Raw genomic sequence first — 22,418 nt, 5'->3', positions numbered from 1 at the left:
TGCCTCATCTCGGTGTAAATTTTCAGTCATACAAAGGGATTTGGGAACCACTGGTGTAGACTGTTCTGTGGGAGAGCCACGCTGTGAGGAAAAGGCAATTGGCCAATGTTTGAGTAGTTCATAGGATTGAGGAAATTGGGAAAAAAAAAAAAAAAAAAAAAGGCTGCGCATGGTGGTTCATGCCTGTAATCCCTGTACTTGGGAGGCCGAGGCAGGCGGACCACCTGTGGTCGGGAGTTTGAGACCAGCCTGACCAACATGGAGAAACCCCATCTTTACTAAAAATACAAAATCAGCCAGGCATGGTGGCACATGCCTCTAATCCCAGCTATTCGGGAAGCTGAGGCAGGAGAATCACTTGAACCTGGGAGGCAGAGCTTGCAGTGAGCCGAGATCGTGCCATTACACTCCAGCCTGGGTAACAAGAGTGAAACTCCATCTCAAAAAAAAAAAAAAAAAAGGTTGCGGTCAAAGAGAAATGTTTATGAGCATGGTGCTAGTAAATACAGCTCTAGGATCCAAGCTCAGTGGGAAAGTAGAGAGATCAATGGACAGGAAGAAGTCAGATTAATAGTGAGGAAACAATCGCTTGAAAAACCAGAAGGTTATAGTCTAAGAGAGGATTCTATAATTAAAATTTCAAAGGTAGAGCAGTTTTGAGAGATAGTCCAGGTGTAGTGATGGGACTGGTGTGCTCAAGTGAAGTGAATGGGTTTAATGAGATGAAAGAAATGGAAGGTTAGGGTGTTGAATTGTCTTTTATCTAGATATTTTGATCATCTAGATCAAATGATCACAGGAATTGGGGTGGACAGAAAGGTGAAGTGCCATAATCTTTAGTGTGGGGATATAATCTATAGGTCTATGGGTATCAGTGGCCTGTAGGACAAAAGAAAGAGTATTGAGGTCAGAACAAGGGATTTCACATGAGTATTGGATTAATGGTTTTGGATGTTAAAATGATACTGCTGACATCAACTTCCATATGGATTTTCTTGGAAAAAAAAAAATAGAAGACTGCAAGAGAAGTGAATCCTCAGGGTACTGTCATTGAAAATCCTCTTGCAATGACCTCAATTAGAAGTAGTCAACTCAGACCTCCTTGTGGGCTTTGAGTTACCACTAGGAAGAAGCAAAGATCTGTTTCCATCTTATCCACCTGAACCCACTAAACAAGATGCAAGATTCCTCCATGGCTCTTGGAACAAAGCTGATTTCCTTGAAAACTTTAGGAACCATAATAAACAGGACCCCAGCTGATTGCAGATCTCCTGGGAAGCTACTTAAAACTGGAAACTGATGTGAATAAAAAGATCCTGGTCTTGCAAAAGCTCTACTCTGTTCATAAATGTAGTCCTAGAATGAACACAAAATTGATAATAAGGGGACATAGAGGGTAAGGGAGGAAAAAATTTTTTTTCACTGCAATCTTTCGAGGCAGATCACTTTTATATAAGTCTCCATATTGTAAATGCAGAAACCTAGGCTCTGAGAGGTTATTTTGCTGATATACACCTAGGAAGAGCCCCAGTCTGTGGGTCTCCAGATACTCACTTATAGTGATTCCCAGGGGACCAGGCTCAGGATGCAGGTGAGGAGCCCTGGGCTTAGTGCTTGACTGGCCAGAGGGGAGAATCGGAGTGGCAGCACTACCCTTGCCTAGCATTCAGGACCACCCATGCAAGGGAGGAGCCAGCACCGTCACTAGTTACTAGGCGGAAGAGTGGTGGCGGTGGTGGAATATAAGGCTCATGTGATCTGTCACATGACAGCAGACCTGCGGAAGGTCAGAATGGGACTCCAAGCCTGGTGAGAAATTGAGAGGGCTTGGGAGAAAGGGATAACGTTGGAGGGAGTACATGTTGGGAAGGTGGGAACACAAAGACAATCTAGCTCCCACTGAAACCCACCTGCTGCCCCTACAGCCTCCTAGGGCTCTTTGCCCTCATCCTCTCTGGCAAATGCAGTTACAGCCCGGAGCCTGACCAGCAAAGGACGTGAGTTGACTTAGCAAAGACCGCCCCCTTCTCCATGCCCTGTTCTGTCTCCCACTGTCCTGGTCCTAGCTTCCCTCACCCCTGTGCCAGCTCCTAGTACTCACTCCATAGCTTCATCTCCAGGTTCCCAGGCTCAGTCCCCTATCATTCACCTCATGTGATCTGTATCTGCTCTTAGGGATCCTACCCAAGGTCTCAGCTCCTAATGTGGAACCTTCCATAACCAATATTTTCCATCTCCACCCCAACCAAAGCCATGTCCCTGACCCCTAACCTTACAGGCTGCCCCCAGGCTGGGTGTCCCTGGGCCGTGCGGATCCTGAGGAAGAGCTGAGTCTCACCTTTGCCCTGAGACAGCAGAACCTGAAAAGACTCTCGGAGCTGGTGCAGGCTGTGTCGGATCCCAGCTCTTCTCAATACGGTGCCTGTCGGGACTGGGGACAGGATGTGGGATGCAGTGGAGGGACATAGGGCTAGGTTGGGCATGGGATGGTGACGATGTCAGGGCCTGTCAAGACACTTGTATTCCTCATGCTAGAAATCTAAAAGGGGATGTGGCTCAGCATACAGGTTTTATGGTCAAATATGGACTCAAATTCTGATTCTGCTACTTACTAGCTACCAGGCAAATAGGGGAATAGCATCTGGTACCACTGAAGTTCCTCCCACTACCCTCGAAACCATTCTAATTTCCTCTTCTATTCATATACTAAGGTTTCCAGTTCTAACTCCCAGAGAGCCTTTGTATTAGTCTACTTCTTGCTGTCCTTTGTTACCACCAACTCAGTTGTTTATTCCCTCTCCTGGACTACTGCCCAGTTCCCCAACCAATCTGCAGTCTCCTCCTTCCACACCCCTCCTCACTGTACTCCCCTACTTTGCTTCAAAACAGTCTCTCCAACAGTCAAAATGGATTGGATCCTTCTCCTGGTTAAAGCCCTTCACAGCAGGGGGCAGAGTGCACATGTGACTGCAGAGGCTGGGGAGGGGGCAGTGTGATTCACCCAAGGTGAGCACTAGTGTGCATGGCGGGAAACAGTGACTCAGCATCGTGTTAAGTTTAAAATCAACAAGTATGTAAATTTTGAGCTAAACTGGATAACTGGAGCCAAAAGTTTTGAAAACATTTACTGGAGATAAGCTTAAAATGGAAAATTTATTATGTATTAACTTCATTCATTTTTCATGATCATGGCAATACATGCTGTGGTGTGGGATTTGCAACTTACTAGCCTTTAGGGTACATATATATTGTTTGCCATGGCATTTCAGGTCTCTCTAGCCTTTTCTTCCTCTGCTCCCTAAATACACCCTCCACCTGCACAGCCCTTTACTCTGTTCCAGGCTTTGGCAAGTCCTGATTCCTCATAGTTGAGGTCCAAAGAGGGGACTTTGGGAAATGAATGAGGGCAAGTGCCTATTCTGAATCCCTGCAGGAAAATACCTGACCCTAGACCATGTGGCTGATCTGGTGAGGCCATCCCCACTGACCCTCCACACAGTGCAAAAATGGCTCTTGGCAGCTGGAGCCCGGAACTGCCATTCTGTGATCACACAGGACTTTCTGACTTGCTGGCTGAGCATCCGGTGAGAGAATGATTGTTCCATTGAGGGAACCAGTCATCCCATCAGTGAGATGGACGGGAGGGAGTTGAGACCTTGCTGGGGCTTGTGGGTGAGAGCTAATGCATGGGGAGACAGTGACTGACTGCCCAGGGATGCTCAGAGGCAGCTTCTTCTGTTCTGAGCTTTCTGACCTCTGTTCTCTGACCTCCAGACAAGCAGAGCTGCTGCTCCCTGGGGCTGAATTTCATCACTATGTGGGAGGAACTGCAGAGACCCATGTTGTAAGATCCCCACATCCCTACCAGCTTCCACAGGCCTTGGCCCCCCATGTGGACTTTGGTAATACCCAGTGGGGTGAATGGGGGTTGGGGCAGACAGACCCAGGGGCTGGGGAAGTTTAGATGCCATTGGGGACTGGGGATGGGGTGAGTAGTAGAGTGGGCATTACAGTCTGTAAGATCTCCTCAAGCCTGACTTCTCCCCACAGTGGGGGGACTGCACCGTTTTCCCCCGACATCATCCCTGAGGCAACGTCCTGAGCCGCAGGTGGCAGGGACTGTAGGTATGCATCTGGGGGTGACCCCAAATGTGATCCGTAAGCGATATAACTTGACCGCACAAGACGTGGGCTCTGGCACCAGCAATAACAGCCAAGCCTGTGCCCAGGTGAGCCAAGCAAAGAGCCCCAGGGTCCTCATAGCCTCTGCACAGTGTCCTCGTTGCCTTACCACCCTGGGACTCACCCTCAGACCCATGATCCCTGCTCTGACTCCCTCCATAGTTCCTGGAGCAGTATTTCCGTGACTCAGACCTGGCTAGGTTCATGCACCTCTTCGGTGGCAACTTTGCACATCAGGCATCAGTAACCCGTGTGGTTGGACAACAGGGCCGGGGCCGGGCCGGAATTGAGGCCAGTCTAGATGTGCAGTATCTGATGAGTGCCGGTGCCAACATCTCCACCTGGGTCTACAGTAGCCCTGGTACTGCCAAGAGGACTGGACAGTGGGGAAGGGGGTGGGAGGTGGGTGCTGGTCCCTGCTGCCTCAAGGGAATGCTATAAGCTGGAGAGAGATCCTGACAATTCCCAATGACTAACCTTGTGCCCACCCCTCAAAAAAAAAAAAAAATCCAGGCCGGCATGAGGGACAGGAGCCCTTCCTGCAGTGGCTCATGCTGCTCAGTAATGAGTCAGCCCTGCCACATGTGCATACTGTGAGCTATGGAGATGATGAGGACTCCCTCAGTAGCGCCTACATCCAGCGGGTCAACACTGAGCTCATGAAGGCTGCCACTCGGGGTCTCACCCTGCTCTTCGCCTCAGGTGACCTCCTACCCTAAACTTAGACACCCCCTTCACTCTTGCAACCTGGAAGCTTTGACCCCACAGTGACCCCTGAGCCTGGTCTCTAACTCACAATCTGAACTGAGACCTTCCAACTGGGACCACTGACCTGATCTCTAAACTCTGACCTCCTGCAGTAATAGCTGACACCTAAATTTCCTCTCTGACATCTGAACCCACATACTAAGCCCTAACAAATTAATGAGTGCTACATTTGGCCTCTCTTAGGTGACAGTGGGGCTGGGTGTTGGTCTGTCTCTGGAAGACACCAGTTCCGTCCTTCCTTCCCTGCCTCCAGGTAAGAACTCTAGCCTACCACTCAGGTATAACCACCACCTTTCACTTGTGAACTCATGATGTAGAACCTTTGTCTTGATCCCACCACGTGCTCCTGTGGTTCAGCTTTAAGCTTTGCCTGCCCTGGCTGCTACACTCCCATGTCTTCTTCCTGTGGGTCCCAGTCCCCAAATCTCTTATGTGGCATACAGCTCCCACTGTTTCTTTTCCTCAGTCCCCAGGCATTTTAGTGGAAGATCTGGTGGATGTTCTACAGAGAAAAGTGTGCACAGTCACCTCAGGCCATGCCTTGAAGGCTCAAAAGTCTTAGTCAATCCCCATGATTCCCCACAAAGTCTAATTTCTCCAGCAAGACGTGGTCCATATTCACCCCTCCCCACATATCTTAGAGGTCCGCTTGCATCCCCTACTATCTGAATGCTGTCTTCTGCCCTCAGCCCCTATGTCACCACAGTGGGAGGCACAAGCTTCCAGAATCCTTTCCTCATCACAAATGAGATTGTTGACTATATCAGTGGTGGTGGCTTCAGCAATGTGTTCCCACGGCCTTCATACCAGGTACATGTGTTTGTGTGGATGGATGCAGGGTAAGAGTGGGGAAGGGGGATCCTCAGTTCAGCTGACTGCTGGGCAGGCCACAGGCCAATACTCACTCAAAAATGCCTTTCAGGAGGAAGCTGTAGCCAAGTTCCTGAACTCTAGCCCCCACCTGCCACCATCCAGTTACTTCAATGCCAGTGGCCGTGCCTACCCAGATGTGGCTGCACTTTCCGATGGCTACTGGGTGGTCAGCAACAGTGTGCCCATTCCATGGGTGTCTGGAACCTCGGTGAGAATCAACCCATCTCCAAACTCTCACTCAGGAATTACTCTTACCCACTAACACCTTGAGCACCTTGTATCCAGAACCCAACTACTTAGAGATGTCTGATACTCTAAAGCATCACTCCCAAAAAGTCCAGTCACTCAGAACCCCTGACTTCTACTTGCACCTTCACTCTTGCAGGCCTCTACTCCAGTGTTTGGGGGACTCCTATCCTTGATCAATGAGCACAGAATTCTCAGTGGCCGCCCCCCTCTTGGCTTTCTCAATCCAAGGCTCTACCAGCAGCATGGGGCCGGACTCTTTGATGTGAGTATGGAAGGGAAGGGTGTGGACATTTTCATGCAACTATGGAGAGTGCTAAGGGGTACTTGAGGGGCAGTTGGGGTGGTGTGGAATAGGCTCTGAAATGTGAATATAGGGTAAGGAGGTATACTTTTTAAGTACTGGTACTAGCAGGCCCAGATCTGATGCCAGCCTCCTCCCTAGGTAACCCATGGCTGCCATGAGTCCTGTCTGAATGAAGAGGTGGAGGGCCAGGGTTTCTGCTCTGGCCCTGGCTGGGATCCTGTGACAGGCTGGGGAACACCCAACTTCCCAGCTTTGCTGAAGACTCTACTCAACCCCTGACCCTTTCCTATCAGGAGAGGTGACTTGTCCCCTGCCCTGAACCTGGCAGTTCAGTACCTTATTTTGCCCTGTTGGAAGCCCTGCTGAATCCTCAGCTGCACACTGATGCAGACAGCTTATCTCCCTAACCCTGAAATGCTGTGAGCTTGACTTGACTCTCAACCCTACCATGCTCCATCATACTCAGGTCTCCCTACTCCTGCCTTAGATTTCTCAATAAGATGCTGTAACTACCATTTTTTGAATGCCTCTTCCCCCGCAGCGCATCTTTCTCTTTTCAATCAGGCTTTTCCAAAGGGTTGTGTACAGACTCTGTGCACTGTTTCACTTCATATTCACTCCTCAATTCATTGCAAGGAGACCTCTACTCTCACCTTTTACTCTTTCCTATCCTGACATCCAGAAACAATGGCCTACAGTGCATACTTCTCAATCTTGGCTTTATGGCCTTTCCATCATAGTTGCCCACTCCCTCTCCTTACTTAGCTTTCAGGGCTTAACTTCTCTGACCCCTGTTATCTTTCTCCTTCATCAACTTCTACTTCTTCATGGAATGCTGATCTTCATTGCTCCATTTGTAGGCTTTTGCTTTTCTCAGTTTACTCATTGTTCCGGGGAATAAATCACTGACATCTACAACCATTATCATCTCACTAAATAAGACTTTCTATCCAAAAGTGATTGATACCTCAAATGTAAGATGTGTGATACTCAACATTTCGTATTCCACCTTCCCAACCCCAAACAATTCCATCTCGTTTCTTCTTGGCAAATGATGCTATGCTTTTTCCCACCAAGCCAGAAACCCGTGTCATCTTTCTACCCCACCTTCAATCAACAAGTCCTATTGACTGTACCTCTTAAATATATCTTTATCAGTCCACAAGTCCTTCCAATTATATTTCCCAAATATATCTAGAACGTATCCACTTCTATCCCCACTACTACTACATTAGTTTAGGGCCATGTTCTCCTGGGAAAAAACAAACAAAAAAACAAAAAACAGTGTCCTTACTTCCTGCCAATCCCCAAACCATCTTCCAGAGTAAAATGCAAATCCCATCAGGCCACTTGATGAAAACCCTTCAAGGATTACTGGATAGAGTTCAGGTTTTTTTTTTTTTTCTTTCTTTCTTTTTTTTTTTTTAATCATAGCTCACAAACCTTCCTTGCTATTTGTTCCTAAGTAACAAATCATTTTTCCTCCTCCCTCCCCAAACTCCTAGAACTCTCACTCTTGCTCAAGCTGCTCCGTCCCCTTAACACCACCCTTGATACAATTGCCTGGTTAATTTCCAGAATTCTTGCAAGACTCAGCTCAGAAGTCACCTTCTGTCGTGAATGTTTTGATTCCCTGAGGCTACTTTATTTTGGTATGGGTAAAGAAAAAAAAAACAACCCTAGATTTTCTAAACAAAACCTGTTTGAATCTTGGTTCTGAAATCGACTAGGAGACCGACTGGGTCAAGTAAGTTTATCACCCTGAGGCTGTTTCCTCGTCTGTTAAGTGGGAATATCAATACCTGCCTTTCATAATAACCAGGGAATAAAGTGAAATAACGTTGATAAGCGTGCTTGGGACCTGGGAGTAGGTGGCAGATGTTAACGCCCTTCCTCCCTTGCACTGCACCCCCTGTGCCTACCTCTAGCATTGTAACGCCCACATAGTATTGAAATGGCCAGTTTACTTGTTTGACTTCCTTTCAAGACCGCTGGTACCTAGAGGACTAGAATCACGTCCTATTTAACTGTATCCCCAGGCCCTAGCTCAGGAGTTGGCAAACAAGAATTAAATGTCTGCTACATTGAAAATCCCACGTCTTTCACTCGCTGTGATTTTTGCGTATGCTGTTACTCAGGCTGAAACCCCTCCTCCTACAGCAGCATTGTGTGCCAGCCCACTGCTGCCTCCACCTCTCGGGGCAGTTGGAGGAGACGGGGGGACTTTCCAAATCCACTACGAACCCTTAAAAGGCTGAATAAGGGAACTTGAAAGGATGCAGACAGGCAGGCAATCCGTAGTCGAGGGATGTAGGGCCATAAACCTCTAAGCAAGGTCTTGAGTGTCAGGCAGAATGAGCTGACAGAGGAGTCAGAGGAGTCCCAGACGTACGCTGGTTCCGATCTCGACAGAATCGCCGCGGAGCACTGCACAGGCTTAGGGCGGAATGGCGACGGCAAGCGCAGTTGGCCAACGCTTGGTCTCCGCCCTTCAGCCTATTTCCTCTAACCCGCAGACCCGCTACGGGAGGAGGGCGGGGAGCGGGCCGGAGAGCGCTAACAGTGACAGGCGGGGCGAGTCGTGGGCGCGTGACGTCACCCCGGGGTGTGCGCAGCGCGAGCGGAAGCGGAAGCGGCTCTGTTCGCCGCCTCTCCCACCGGCCCGATGAGCTGCAGCGGCTCCGGCGCGGACCCCGAGGCGGCGCCAGCCTCTGCCGCCTCGGCCCCGGGCCCGGCGCCCCCGGTCTCGGCTCCCGCCGCGCTGCCAGCTAGCACCGCCGCGGAGAACAAGGCCAGCCCCGCGGGGACAACAGGGGGGCCTGGGGCTGGAGCAGCTGCTGGGGGCACGGGACCCTTGGCGGCGCGGGCCGGGGAACCAGCTGAGCGGCGCGGGGCAGGTGAGGACCAGGACGGGTGAGGGCGAGGGCAGCGCCTTGGACTGGGCCCAGCGGCGGTTGAGGGCAGAAGGTATAGGCTGACCTCGCTGGGGCCCTGCGCCTCCCACCTCTGTGTCTCATTTTGCTGGTTCTCCTCCAGCTCCGGTGTCGTCGGGTGGCGCGGCGCCCCCGGAGGGGGCCATGTCTAACGGGGTTTACGTACTGCCGAGCGCGGCCAACGGAGACGTGAAGCCCGTGGTATCCAGCACGCCTCTGGTGGACTTCTTGATGCAGCTGGAGGATTACACGCCTACGGTGGGCTTCCCGCCCGAACAAGGCTACCTCGCGTGCAATCACAACTTTCAGCTACATCTCCGTGCTTTCCAGCGTCCTCTGTTTGCTTCCCTAGTCGCTCTTCTGATTTTTTTGCCCTCTGCCCCACAAACAGCTTCCTGATAACCAGGCCTATCCGACATTTCCCTCGTCCTCCTCCCGCTCTGCTGACAGTTCTCTTAATTGATTTCTCAGATCCCAGATGCAGTGACTGGTTACTACCTGAACCGTGCTGGTTTTGAGGCCTCAGACCCACGCATGTGAGTAAACCCAGGGCAGGTTAGTTTTGGGTACTTGTGCAGTGTGTTGTTCATCTCCTTCTCATCTCAGTTTTTTCTCTCTAGAATTCGGCTCATCTCCCTAGCTGCCCAGAAATTCATCTCAGATATTGCCAATGATGCCCTACAGCACTGCAAAATGAAGGGCACAGCCTCCGGCAGCTCCCGGAGCAAAAGCAAGGTGTGAGGGGAGGCTCAATGAATCAGTAATTACCTTCCACAACAGTGGAGGCTTATCCTGCCACCCCCTTGGGGAAACTGAATCCTAGGGGAGGTACAAGACTTATTCAGGGTCACCCATCTGGGATTGAAGTCTAGGAGTCCTGTGTTCAGTTGGTACTCTTCGCTCTTTCCTCAGGACCGCAAGTACACTCTAACCATGGAGGACTTGACCCCTGCCCTCAGCGAGTATGGCATCAATGTGAAGAAGCCGCACTACTTCACCTGAGCCACCCAACCTAAATGTACTTGTCTGTCCCCATGTCCCCACACCAGCCTGTTTTCATAATAAACTTTATTGTGACAGGCGGGGCTGATCCCTCCCATGTTGGGAGACACCATGTGGAAAGTGACAAAAGCTCTGAGCCTGCCCCTTTTGGGGCCACAGTGGTAGGGATGCGGGAAGGGGATGGACCCCATCGCTGGGGTAGTACCATGACAGGAGGCAGGGGAGGCAATCAGAGGCCTGCTGCTTTGGGGAGGTGCACTCCCCCAACCATGTCCTGACACCTTTGGAGTTTAGGCAAGGACTTTCCAGTCCTACTTGTCCTGCATCTTCTCCAGGATAGGCACAATCATATCAAATTTGGGTCGCTTTGCAGGGTCTTCATTCATGCAGATCTTCATGAGCTTACACACATGAGGGGAAATACCTGGTGGGATGGTAGGCCGAAGGCCTTCCAATGCCACCTGCAAATACAAGAAAAAACTGAGCCTTAGAATTTGAGTCCGTCTTGTAGAGAGAAGCGACTGGCTCTTGGGGCAGGATTATTGTATATCCGAACAAATACGGGAGGAGCCCAGGCCCACTACAGTTATTTCCACCATCACCAACCACTCCCCCAACACAAACGTATGCTATTCTGCTCACCTTCATTCCAATCTCCATATTGGAGAGATCAGCAAAGGGTACCTCCCTTGTCACCAGTTCCCACAGAAGCACTGCAAAACTCCACATGTCTGCTGAGCGTCTGTTTGTGTCTTCAGGCTTCTTCTGCAGAGCTGGAGGAATAGAGCTTTCTGTTCCAGCCCCCTGTCCTGTCCTGTCTCTGTCCCCTTCCACTACTACTGAGGTGGTCCTTTTTTACTTCCCAACGTGATACCCTCACCCACCTTCAGGGGCTACCCAGGCAGGTGCATACATGCGCCCAGGACATTGGAAAGAGAACTTGACATCAGCCATACTAATTCGGGCAGTCATGTCCTCATCAATCTGAGGAAGAGAAATGGATATTGTAGAAGGAGGTAAGTCCTATACAGGGAAAAGGGCTTTGGGGCCTGGGGCAGGAGTGAGCTTATGGCCTCACCATTACACTACGGCTATTCAATGCATGTCGTGGGATGAGGGGTTCTAGTGTGTGTAGGAAGGCCATGCCCCTTGCCATGTCCAAAGCAAACTTCACAGCCTGGCTCTGGTCCACAACAAAATCTGAGAGTAAGCAAGAGTCAGTTCAGAGAGGCTCATGTACCCTTTCTCCCATTTTCTCCCCAAGGAGATTCAGCATCCATACTCACTGGTGCCTTCATGTAGTACATTGTAGAGGGATCCATATGGCATCCAGTGTGTGATGAGGGTAGGATGAGGAGCAGGTGGAGACTGGCAGGCACCTAGCACTGGGAGCACATTTGGATGCGAGAAAATCCTGGAATTGGGGGGAGTGGTTAAGACCCAGTATAAAAGATCTCTCAGTGCTATTCAGGGTTCCTTGGAACTAGCAGCTTCTAGGTTATGCCTTGCACTACCTGAGCCGGGGACACTCTTCATTGAAGTCCCTGCTCTTCCTTGTACTCCAGTCTCGAACCTTCAGCACCTTCACGACAATGTCATTGCCCTGCCAGCGGCCCTTCCATAGCTGAAGGACAGGTAGAGGTTAGGAGGCTTGAACTGTGGCTATCACTTCCTTGCCCAGTAACTGGAGGAAAAACTTAAAACAGGTACAGAGCAGGTAATTTATGGGGGTTTAGTGAGGGAAGGGCAAGAAGGGCAGGGGTCACCTCTCCAGAATGATTCTCATTGAGCTTCGTCAGGAAGTTCAGCTGTTTGAAGTCAATGCCAGAGTGTTTGTTCAGGGTTCCATTTCCTAAGAGAGTGGGCAGGTCAGGTTCCCAGCTTTACCCTAACCCAGTATTATTTACTTGTACAACCCTTCCAACAGTAATGACTCACGAGGCCGAGTGCGGGTGGTTCCCTTCCAGAACGTATCCTTGTATGGAATACGGTTGAGATTCTGGCCCATCTTCTCTGCCCGCTCTAGGGAAGAAAAACAACCTGAGCTGTGGTACAGAGGAAGAAGACAGGTGGGGAAGGACAAGAGGACACAAGCTAGCGGGTGGGGAGATGGACCTCGGAGAAGCTCTCTCAGGGGTGCCTTGGCTTTGTCCACAGGCATCTCTCCATACTTGTTACAGATGCTGACAAGGGCCCCATTTGCCACCAGGTCCTGGAATGAAAAAGCCATTATAATGAGGGCCATTGCTACCTCTCTGGCAGTCACTGAACCAACCATGAACACAAAAATGTTGTACTTAATCCTGTGGGTGTCACACAGTAGTACTGACAGAAAGGGTTGAGGGTTCCAAAATCTCCCACCCAGGCTGATTTTACTTCCCACCCATCTCAGGACTTCAGGCCTGAGTACTCACCTCTGCCACTTGGTCTTGGCCCCAAAAACAGGCATAGTGCAGGGGCACGTTCCCATGTTCATTCACTGCATTGATGTCTGCCTTGTACTGCAATAGCTGAACCCCATGGCCAGACAAAAAGAAGGAGGCAGAAGGTGCAGTCAGTCCCAAATGAGATATTGGGTCAGGGCATAGGAAAAAGGGGAAGAGTACACATACTTTCTACTGTATTAACAGTGCCTGTGACTAACCCTCATGGCATGTATGTGATGTGGGTAACGAAGGGGTTTGTACATACCTTCTGTACAATATCACGGTGTCCATGACTGGCTGCCAGATGCAGGGGGGTGTCATCCCCACGGTTCATTACATTGATCCGTGCCCCCCGCATGATCAGCATCTCAACCACAGCAGAGCGGCCCTCTCGGCAGGCCCAGTGCAAGGGGGAGAAGCCATGATCGTCCCTTTGAGGAAGGGGCAATGGTCATTGAGCTGGAGGTGGGATAGGGCAAAGGTTTTGATTCCTGAAAAACTGATAATTACATACTCTCTGGGAAGGCTTACCTCTCTAGGACTTTGATTCTCATTCATGCCAGCAACTCCCAAAGCTGTCCATTTCAGACCTTCCCCTGAGCTTCAAAACCAACTAGCTAGATACCTCAACAACCTCTATAAAAAATTTTATCTTCACCATATCCCACATCTCATTTCATGAGGTGGTAGCACTCTTCCCCTTGTTTCTCCTGCACCCCTTCCACAACATCTGTTGGTCCTTTCTGTTTTCCACTGCATCTTATATATCCTCCTACTTCAGCACTTGTCACACTGGATTGTAAAAATCTGTTAATATACTGTCTTGTCTGTTAGACTTTAAGTTTCTTGAGGGAATGGATTGACAGCAGCTGTTCAGTGCACGTTAGTTGGGGAGAAGGGTGTCTTGGAGAAGACAGGCCACAACTTACAGGAGAAGGAACAAGCTTACTATTTAGCTCTGGTACTGAAACTAACATCTAAAAATGGGATGGAATTTAAATGATGTTTTGGAAGGGTTTATATTGAAAAGGAGAAAGGCTTTTGACTACTGATGAGGCAGATAACAAACCACCATGCAAAGCAGGATTCCCCTATTTAGCAATCCCATGCACAGAAAACAAGAAAATGAGAACGGCTGTTTTGGAAGGAAAACTATATCTGATTTTTTTTCTTTTCCCAGAGATATGTATTTTATAAAGTAAAATATGTATACAAACAAAACAATTGGTTTGGAGCTGTGCCTGCCTGACAGCATGGGGCCATAAAAGGAAATTTCCTCTAGTTCGGGGCTGCAGATTCAAGGGGCGGAGCAGGGGGCGGTCCTTGGTCTAGGCCAGCAGCCTCCAGATGCCTTAGTGCTGTGGTCACTTCCTGTGTTGGGACTCTAGGCAAGGCCTGGAGCTGATCAGGGGTCTGGCCATCCAGAGGCCCCTACAGCTGAAGAGGTTGGGGGGTGTGGCCTTTAACTTAATCATTTTCCTCCAAAACTGGCTCGCATCTGCTAACACAGAAATAGCCAAAAGCTTTTCCTGGATGGGGATATCCCCAGGAAGCAATGACACCCCGTTTATCAGTTGGTCTTGCCTCCTACACTTTTAATTTGTGCCCTAACTTATCAGCCTCCAGTACTGCCTGCGGCCCCAGGGCAGGCCAAACTCTGGGGGCAAAAGTATGGGCACAAGGGTTCTGTTCACTATGAGGCTGCTTGTCACCCCAGGGCCTAGACTTTTATCTAAAGGAGATTTGCAGGAAATTAACCCCCTCTTCATATCTAGCATATAGCCAGCTTAGGCCCCCATACCTTATCCTCTCAAACCAGCACCAAAACCTTCCAGTTTCTTTAATGCCACCCTTTTTCCTTTTTGTAGCATCTTCCTAGAGTCTTCCTAGACTCAGCTAGAGTCTTCCTAGATGCTAGGCCCACTGGGCAACTGCCTAAGCCTATATTTCCTCACCAACAAAATAGTAACAGTGCTTAACTGTCTTTATAAGAGTATCCTTTGAGAACTATATGAAAAATGTAACAAATGACTTTGCAGAGTATTAAAGAGAAGTAGTGTAGAGCATAATGGGAACCAGTGAAGTCTAGACTGAGAGGACAGGTGATCCTGACCCGTCAAACTTAAAAACTAAAGTCTACCAATCTTAAATAATTAGAATCTGCCGCTCTCAGTCACCATCACTATATCACTCTTCTTGCCTTCCTATCTCAGCCAACCTTATAGAACTGGTCTACATTCACTTTCTCTATTTGCTCACCTCCCATTCACTTTTCTTTTACTTTCTCTTTTTTTTTTTTGAGACCGAGTCTCACTCTGTGGCCCAGGCTAGAATGCAGCGGCTCAATCTTGGCTCACTGTAACCTCCACCTCCCAGGTCCAAGCGATTCTCCTGGCCTCAACCTCCGAGTAGCTGAGATTACAGGTGCGCACCACCATGCCCAGCTAATTTTTGTATTTTTAGTAGAGACGGGTTTCACCATGTTGCTCAGGCTGGTCTCAAACTCCTGACCTCATGATCCACCTACCTCGGCCTCTCAAAGTGCTGGGATTACAGGCGTGAGCCACCATGCCCGGCCTACTTTTCAACCTGCCACAAATCTGCTGTCTGGAGGGCAGAGATTATGTGAGATTCTGGGACTCTAGCACCCAGCACAGAAGGTGTTCATCACAGTCCCTTAAATGAAGGAACCCAATATAGTGTGATTTCTTCACCCATTATTCTGAAACAACACTCACAGACCATCAAATATATCCTACCGCACATTGAAGGGGACAACAGACACTGGGGCCTACCAGAGTGGAGAAGATAGGAAGAGGGAGAGGATCAGGAAAAATAACTAATGAGTACTAGGTTTAATACCAGGGTGATGAAATGATCTGTACAACAATCCTCCATGACACAAGTTTACCTGTATAACAAACCTGCACATGTACCCCTGGAATTTAAACAAAATCCCAATTGTAAATTCAATAGCTACTTTAAAGTATTAATGTTCTTTGATCTCTTAGTAGCCTGTACTGCTGTTGACCACTTCCCCTTCATTGAAACATTCTTTTCTCTAAGCTTTACTCACACATTTTCCTACTTCCTTTTCAACTTCCAGTTGCTCTTTTTCAGTCTTGTAGGTTTCTTGTCCCCTGACCTCTTGCCTTCCACTCACCTGAGACATTCTCCTTCACACCCATGTATTCAAGTATCATCTATATGCTGATTCTGTGTCTCCAAGTCAGATTGCTCTCCTGAATTGCAAATCTGTATAACCAACAACACACTCAACATTTCCACCTTGTTGCATTGTCACCTTAACTTTAATATGTCCAAAATAGAACGCCTCATCCTCCAGTTTTCTCCATCTCTGTAAAAACAACCACCATCTACCCAAGTGCCCAAGCCAGAACCTGGTCCTCATCTTTACCCTTCCTCACTTCCCCACACCAAGTTCCACAATTCTTTGTCCTAAAGACTTTTGGAATGTGATCACCTTTCTTTTTCACTCACCCTAATTCTAGTCCAAGATAACATTACTTCTACGATGAACTAGGCAATTGCCTCCTTTCCACCTGCTCTTCACAAAGCATCCAAGATGATACTGAAAAATGGACAATCTCATTATGTCACTATACAGCTTTGAAACCTTGCTTTTAAAACAAAGACCTTCTTAGAGCCTAAATATGCTTGCATGATCTGGCTGATCTTTGCAGTCCTCTACAGCCTTACGCCCTGTTCTTCTCTTATGCCCAATGTTCAAACCCACAGAGATCATCTACTTTCCAGCCATATGGAAGTCCAATTTCCTGTTTGCTCTGTGCCTTGCCTCCTAGCCTTTGCCCATGCAGTTTACTGAGGCTGGAGAGCTCTCTGCAGCCTCTGCCTGTGAAACTCTTATTCAGCAGTCAAGATTCAGCTCAAACACTGCGTCCTCTGTGAAGACCCTCTGTGCCCTACAGGCTGTGCTTAGCACTCATTACACTGGATGGCAAAGTCAGCCGCCCCCACCAGACATGAGCACTCCACTCCACGCAGCCAAGAGGAGATCTCGAGCCTTTCTCTCATCCACCAACCGCTTCAGCTCACCCCTGATTGAGGTCGTTCTCCGTGTTGTCCAGCCACAGGCGAACGGCGACTGCGTTGCCCTCCCGGCACTGAGTGAAAATGTCGTCCATAGCAGCGTCCCGGCGCCGAGTCCCCCGGATTGGGGAAGCCTGGGGACTGTGGGGTGATCCAGGGAAGGAGGATGAACCCCAAGCTTTGTCCTCTACAGGAGAGAAGTGTTTGCATTGGGGGTTGGGAGCCTGAGGTGCGTTCCCGGCTACTGGTGGTCTGTGAAGGAGTTCAGGGCTGCGGGATGATCTGACTGTGTCCTCTAGGCGCGAGGTAAGGGCGGGGCAGGGGGTGATGAAGAGGTAGTGTTTCCTGAACGGAAGTCCGAGAGCAGGCAACTAGACCCTACTCGCGAACAGAGTTGGGGGAAGTGGGGAGGTTCAGGCTCCGCATACTTTGGGGGAGGGGGCCGGGGGTCCTCCCCAGGGTTGGCTCCGTTCCTTAATCGGAACTCAGGCGAAGTGAGGGGTGACAGGTTGGCAGGGCCCCCAGTCGTAGGCAGGGGGCGCGGGTCCTTCTCGCACTTACCGGGACTCGGGCAGCAGGCTCCTTGTCCTGCGAACTCCCGTCCGGCCGCGCCCGCCGCCTGCCGCCCGCAGCCAGCCCCGCCCCGCCCCTGGCGCTCTTGAGCAGCGCGGGCCTCCGTCCCTCCCCTCCCACCGCCTCCCTGCCGTTCTAGCCGCGAATGGCTAAACTCGATGGTTCGCGGCGCTGCGCCTGCCGCTCTAGCAGCCCTTGGCTGTCATGCTTTGGTTTCCGGCTCCGTTCTGGCGGGTCTGAGCCCTCGGACTCCCAGAGAGGCCCTCTGCACGTGGAGAAGAGCTGGGACTCTGCGACCCTGCTCTCCTGACCCTGATGTTCGAAGAGCCTGAGTGGGCCGAGGCGGCCCCAGTAGCCGCGGGTCTCAGGCCCGTAACCTCACGGCCTCTGCCTGCGGCCGCCTCGCAAAACAATGTGAGTGACCCTCAGGGGCAATGGGGCCTGTTTCAGGCCGCGAAGCGGACACTGGTGGATCCCAGTGTTGTGTGTATTGCTGGGAGGGATACCTGTGGCACCGTTGGGGGCGAGCCCTGCTTGGAACATCCGAGAACTTCCAAAAGAAACTGATGTTGGGTCAAAGAGAAAGTTGTTAAGTAGAAGTTGGTGAAGCGAAGAGGGTTCTTCAGATAGGAACAAGTACGTGCAAGGGCCCTGGGACAAGAGAGCATGTTCTATTAGAGTCACATACAAAAAAAGTGATCCTTGTGGATGGAATACAGAGTAAATGAGAGCAGATGCTGTTCAAGAGGAAGATTAGAAGTTTGCATATGTTGAGAATGGAGAGAAGCCAATGAAAGGTTTTAAACAATGGAATGATTTTTTTCAGATTTGTATTTTGAAAGGGTCATTGTTTACAGTGTGGAGGATGGATTGGAGAATGTAAGAGTTGTTAGTATCATTGTTCGAAGGAGAGTGTGGGAAACTTAGATTCTAAGTTCCTGGCCTAGGATTACCCAGTAGGACTGCAACCCAGAATCAGCTTTCTCGACAACACACCTTCTCCTTTGAGCCTCTGCAGATGTAAGGGCTGTGCTTCCTCGGGCTTTTCTTATCCTTCAGTCCGCTTCCATCATGGAATCAGCCTGTTTTGTTTCCTCCTTTTTCATCCCCTAGCCCCATTACCGTAATGCAGGCCGCTGGTCTCTCTGTCTTCATTTCTCCCCTTCAGTTTGTTCTCTACACTACAGGTAGAGACATGTTAAATATTTAATATACATGTGTGATCACATTGCTGCTGTGTTCAGAAACCTCCTTACCTCTTGTGGAAATGTCTCAGCTAGAGGCAAAAGCTTGAGGTGAGGGGTTGAAACTCCTGGTCTCTGGCCTTGGTCTTGTTGCTTGTGGCCTTGGTACGTTCCTTTGGGAAAACCTCCATTAGCTCATTTACACATTGAAGAAAGTGAGATAGGTGGTTTCTCTGCCTTCCAGCTTCTCAGAGGTTGGGGTGGTGATGTGAAAGTTCCTCTGGGTTCTGGCAGTCTTGACTGGGAAGAATTCAGATGCTTCTGCCAGCCTGAATCAGGTCCACACTCTCCCTTCCAGTCCTCATCCATTCTTTCCAGCCCCACTGTCATCCCTTGTTTTCCTCCAGGGCTCAAAGTGCCGCCAGCTCTTGGCCACATTACGGATCCTAGAGGCAGCATCTCTTTCCCAGAATCCCCCCAGCCTACCTAGCAGTGACTCTGAGGAGGAGGAGGTGGAAAGGAAGAAGAAATGCCCCAAAAAGGCATCGTTTGCCAGTGCCTCTGCTGAAGTAGGGAAGAAAAGGAAGAAGAAATGTCAAAAACAGGGCCCGCCTTGCAGTTACTCTGAGGAAGAAGTGGAAAGGAAGAAGACATGCCGCAAACAGGCTCTTCTTGGCAGTAACTCTGCTGAAGAAGAGAAAAGAAAGAGGAAATGCCAGAAACATGCCCCTTTAAATCCAGCCCAGCACCTGGATGATGTTGACCAAACAGGTACCATTGGATGTATATGTGTGTGTGTGTGTGTGTGTGTGGAGGAGTGGGATCAGCTGATTCTACATACAACAGAGGTTATCCACTGCCATTAGGATTAGGGCCAATGGTATACTCAGGCAATAAGAAGTACTTTTAATCAGACCACAGTCAGTGTCTCAAAGACAGAGGTATGACTGGGATGACTAGCCATGCCTCTGAATTTAAGAGATCTTGCCTCATGTACACCGTCCCATCTCCCTCCCTGCAGGTCCCAAAGCTTGGAAGAATAGTGCTACAAATGACCTGCCAAAGCCAAGCCCTGAGTCCACTTCCCCCAAACCCCCTCATACATTGAGTCGCAAGCAGTGGCGGAACCGGCAAAAGAATAAGAGAAGACATAAGAACAAGTTTCGGTCACCTGAGGTGCCAGACCAGGCTCTAGCCGAGGCCCCCACAGAGAAGACAGAGATGCCTCCTGTACCTAGGACAGAGAGCCATGAGGCTCGGGCAGGGGCTTTGCGAGCCCGCATGGCACAGCGGCTGGATGGGGCCCGATTTCGCTACCTCAATGAACAGCTATACTCCGGGCCCAGCAGTGCTGCACAGCGTCTCTTCCAGGAAGACCCTGAGGCCTTTCTTCTCTACCACCGCGGCTTCCAGAGCCAAGTGAAGAAGTGGCCACTGCAACCAGTGGACCGCATCGCCAAGGATCTTCGCCAGCGGTGAATTGGGGTCAGGCACTGTGAGAAGCCATGTGGTGGGTCAGTCATAGGCTTAGATCAGACCAATATGTGACCCTTCCCTTCCACTCTCAGGCCTGCATCCCTGGTGGTGGCTGACTTCGGTTGTGGGGATTGCCGCCTGGCTTCAAGTATCCGGAACCCTGTGCATTGCTTTGACTTGGCCTCTTTGGACCCTAGGGTCACTGTGTGTGACATGGCCCAGGTAAACCCCTATGTTATCTGGCTTGTGCTTCAGGCCCAACCTCCATATGCTAGTCTCTAACCTTTTCTTCCCCTTTCCCATCCTGGTGTTTCAGGGTTGGCTTTCTCCTTCTGCACTGTGTGTGCTTTACACAACACTCTCACTTTCCACAGGTGCCTCTGGAGGATGAGTCTGTGGATGTGGCTGTGTTTTGCCTTTCACTGATGGGAACCAACATCAGGGACTTCCTAGAGGAGGCAAATCGAGTACTGAAGCCAGGGTAAGAGCCTCTCCTTAGGACACAGATGCATATATATGTGTGTGTGTGCATGGGTCTGTGCATTTACACAGAACTTTCTGTCCTTCTCAGGGGTCTTCTGAAAGTGGCTGAGGTCAGCAGCCGCTTTGAGGATGTTCGGACCTTTCTGCGGGCTGTGACCAAGCTAGGCTTCAAGGTTGTCTCCAAGGTGAGGGCCCCGAGAAGTCTATACTTGTTTTTGTCTCATGTGGCCCTTTCAGGGTACTGGTGTTCAGGAAGGAGGCTTTAGGCACAGGAACAGACATTTTGCTCCCCAATAGAAGGCGGAGCCCTGTGAAGCTTTCTGAGCAGAGGCAGTAAGTGCAAAGAGGGAGGTGTTGGGGTGAGGATTTGGTTCTTACTGGGTCTTTTTTGTCCCTAGGACCTGACCAACAGCCATTTCTTCTTGTTTGATTTCCAAAAGACTGGGCCCCCTCAGGTAGGGCCCAAAGCTCAACTTTCAGGCCTGAAGCTTCAGCCATGTCTCTACAAGCGCAGGTGACCTCTAGATCTTCCTTGAAAGGGGAGGCAGAGCTTAAACTTCAGGTTCAGAACTGTGAAGACTATATCCAGCCTGGCTGTGAGCCAAGACTTGGTGGAACCCCAAGGACAAAGTGTGATAAAACCTCTGGCTCAGACTTGCTGTACTAGAGGTTTCTTGGTTATAAGATGCATAAAGTCACTGGGGCTAGCTAAACAACGAAGAGTTTATTGTGAGAACATGGGAATATCTGGGAATCACAGACCACTTTAGATGTCATGAAAACTGGATGGTTTGGAATTCAAGACATCTTTAGGTTTGGCTCCTCTTTCCAGCTAAGAAGCCACATGGCTTTTTTGTCCTGCCATCTCCACTCTGCTCTTGTCTGATCTGTTTACAGATCAGCTTCCTCTCCTCACCCATAGCTTCCGTTCCTTCAGCTTCAGTTTGCCTAGGCCTTCGAGGTTGCAGACAGGCAGCTGTTGCTGCTTGACTCTGAGGCAACTGGTAGTCCACCAACATCCTGGCTCAACACATCAGTCCGAGCCACCAGGTTGAGACTGCTTGGATGTCCCTATACTGAGCATTTCCAGTGGTTTATCTTTCCCCTCTCCCCTCATCTCCATCTTTGGAACCATATGCATCAAGCCACTCCCAGCACCTATTATCCTATGGGACTTTGGTTATGTTTATGGCTGACAGCATAGATTTTGGAATCAGGTAGACCTGGATTTAATTCCTGGCCTGCTACCTAGCCACTTAAAGTCATTTAATCTCTGAATATCACGTTCCTCATTTGGAAAATAGTAGAATTTCTGTCTTGCAAGGTGGTTGTGTGGGTTAACTGGGGAACTCTATAGCCAGGACTGGGAACATAGGAGGTGCTCAATAAACAAGCTATGACTATCATGTGTTATAAACCTTACTGTTTTTTGAAGATCTTCTCTAGGCTGGTTGGAGGCTGAGAGGTAAAGAATAGATTTGTTGACTGAGGAAGCCTGTGGGAGAGCTCAGGATAGGCCTTTCAGCAGGTTAACTTCATAGGCTAATGACTCTTAATAGATTCTGAGCTGTCTGTCCTTGGAGGGGTAGTGAGGGAGCTGGGTCTTTATACATAAACAACTTGTTGATGCCATGTGGGCTTGGGAGGATTGGGCTGTTCATTACCAGAAGAGTCTGTTTGTTGTTTCTGCTTTGCAGCGGACTCAGATCAGCATGTCCTGGGAAAGCTATAACAAGGTACTGAGGGAAGGTGAGCTTGAATGATAGATTCTAGCCCCCCCCCCCACCCCCCGCCAGAAGGTTTCTGCTGTGTGCCCAGGTGTAAAGATATAACCTCTTGTACTTGTTTCCAGGAATACCTGACAGTACCTATCAGGAGATCATAGGCTGTATAG

At 49.7% G+C, this 22,418-nt stretch overlaps 4 protein-coding genes across 8 annotated transcripts; 3 read left to right on the top strand and 1 right to left on the bottom strand.

The window, feature by feature from the left end:
- The first annotated feature begins 1,712 nt into the window (after positions 1-1,712).
- On the top strand, positions 1,713-7,660 carry TPP1 (tripeptidyl peptidase 1). Its single transcript, XM_032240584.1, has 13 exons — positions 1,713-1,809; positions 1,926-1,997; positions 2,279-2,418; positions 3,434-3,584; positions 3,775-3,902; positions 4,051-4,229; positions 4,345-4,543; positions 4,696-4,884; positions 5,134-5,203; positions 5,640-5,760; positions 5,873-6,031; positions 6,209-6,334; positions 6,515-7,660. Exons 1-13 carry the CDS (start codon positions 1,766-1,768, stop codon positions 6,653-6,655), a joined length of 1,719 nt encoding a protein of 572 aa, XP_032096475.1. The 5' UTR covers positions 1,713-1,765; the 3' UTR covers positions 6,656-7,660.
- Positions 7,661-8,570: 910 nt separating this feature from the next.
- On the top strand, positions 8,571-10,408 carry TAF10 (TATA-box binding protein associated factor 10). Its single transcript, XM_032240591.1, has 5 exons — positions 8,571-9,273; positions 9,413-9,567; positions 9,781-9,845; positions 9,930-10,044; positions 10,222-10,408. Exons 1-5 carry the CDS (start codon positions 9,042-9,044, stop codon positions 10,309-10,311), a joined length of 657 nt encoding a protein of 218 aa, XP_032096482.1. The 5' UTR covers positions 8,571-9,041; the 3' UTR covers positions 10,312-10,408.
- On the bottom strand, positions 10,360-17,455 carry ILK (integrin linked kinase). 5 transcript variants are annotated; one of them, XM_032240586.1, is made up of 13 exons: positions 17,370-17,448; positions 16,815-16,995; positions 13,003-13,168; positions 12,726-12,821; positions 12,427-12,523; positions 12,250-12,333; positions 12,078-12,163; positions 11,826-11,935; positions 11,598-11,725; positions 11,390-11,511; positions 11,196-11,295; positions 10,954-11,084; positions 10,363-10,772 (listed from the first exon to the last, which is right to left on the bottom strand). In XM_032240586.1, the coding sequence occupies exons 2-13, from the start codon at positions 16,901-16,903 to the stop codon at positions 10,623-10,625; spliced, it is 1,359 nt and encodes a 452-aa protein (XP_032096477.1). In that variant the 5' UTR covers positions 16,904-16,995; positions 17,370-17,448; the 3' UTR covers positions 10,363-10,622. The 5 variants fall into 5 exon arrangements, with proteins under 5 accessions (XP_032096479.1, XP_032096480.1, XP_032096477.1 ...); XM_032240588.1 differs by lacking the exon at positions 13,003-13,168 and having other exon boundaries at positions 10,360-10,772; positions 17,370-17,443; XM_032240585.1 differs by having other exon boundaries at positions 12,250-12,523; positions 16,815-16,951; positions 17,370-17,455.
- A 37-nt stretch (positions 17,456-17,492) lies between these two features.
- Positions 17,493-21,928, top strand: RRP8 (ribosomal RNA processing 8). The gene is made up of 7 exons (XM_032240590.1): positions 17,493-17,795; positions 18,973-19,336; positions 19,587-20,040; positions 20,134-20,263; positions 20,416-20,522; positions 20,613-20,709; positions 20,923-21,928. The coding sequence occupies exons 1-7, from the start codon at positions 17,697-17,699 to the stop codon at positions 21,040-21,042; spliced, it is 1,371 nt and encodes a 456-aa protein (XP_032096481.1). The 5' UTR covers positions 17,493-17,696; the 3' UTR covers positions 21,043-21,928.
- Positions 21,929-22,418: the final 490 nt, after the last annotated feature.

The sequence above is a fragment of the Sapajus apella genome, unplaced genomic scaffold (genome assembly GCF_009761245.1).
Source record: "Sapajus apella isolate SASKATOON/1434 unplaced genomic scaffold, GSC_monkey_1.0 scaffold47, whole genome shotgun sequence".
NCBI classification, from domain to species: Eukaryota; Metazoa; Chordata; class Mammalia; order Primates; family Cebidae; genus Sapajus; species Sapajus apella.
This window is presented reverse-complemented; position numbering and strand designations above follow the sequence as displayed.

What these genes read in the sequence shown, in the direction of transcription:
- TPP1 (XM_032240584.1), top strand. Translation starts at nt 1,766, where the DNA reads ATGACAGCAGACCTGCGGAAGGTCAGAATGGGACTCCAAGCCTG. An exon ending in CTGGGTCTACAGTAGCCCTG is followed by an intron (nt 4,544 to 4,695) that starts GTACTGCCAAGA and finishes AAAAAAATCCAG; the next exon opens with GCCGGCATGAGGGACAGGAG. An exon ending in CCTTCCTTCCCTGCCTCCAG is followed by an intron (nt 5,204 to 5,639) that starts GTAAGAACTCTA and finishes TTCTGCCCTCAG; the next exon opens with CCCCTATGTCACCACAGTGG.
- ILK (XM_032240585.1), bottom strand. Translation starts at nt 16,903, where the DNA reads ATGGACGACATTTTCACTCAGTGCCGGGAGGGCAACGCAGTCGCCGTT. An exon ending in AACCACCCGCACTCGGCCTC is followed by an intron (nt 12,164 to 12,249) that starts GTGAGTCATTAC and finishes CCACTCTCTTAG; the next exon opens with GAAATGGAACCCTGAACAAA. An exon ending in TGTACTACATGAAGGCACCA is followed by an intron (nt 11,512 to 11,597) that starts GTGAGTATGGAT and finishes GCTTACTCTCAG; the next exon opens with ATTTTGTTGTGGACCAGAGC.
- TAF10 (XM_032240591.1), top strand. Translation starts at nt 9,042, where the DNA reads ATGAGCTGCAGCGGCTCCGGCGCGGACCCCGAGGCGGCGCCAGCCTCT. An exon ending in AGCTGAGCGGCGCGGGGCAG is followed by an intron (nt 9,274 to 9,412) that starts GTGAGGACCAGG and finishes GTTCTCCTCCAG; the next exon opens with CTCCGGTGTCGTCGGGTGGC. An exon ending in GAGGCCTCAGACCCACGCAT is followed by an intron (nt 9,846 to 9,929) that starts GTGAGTAAACCC and finishes TTTTCTCTCTAG; the next exon opens with AATTCGGCTCATCTCCCTAG.
- RRP8 (XM_032240590.1), top strand. Translation starts at nt 17,697, where the DNA reads ATGTTCGAAGAGCCTGAGTGGGCCGAGGCGGCCCCAGTAGCCGCGGGT. An exon ending in GGATGATGTTGACCAAACAG is followed by an intron (nt 19,337 to 19,586) that starts GTACCATTGGAT and finishes CCCTCCCTGCAG; the next exon opens with GTCCCAAAGCTTGGAAGAAT. An exon ending in GCTTCAAGGTTGTCTCCAAG is followed by an intron (nt 20,710 to 20,922) that starts GTGAGGGCCCCG and finishes TTTTGTCCCTAG; the next exon opens with GACCTGACCAACAGCCATTT.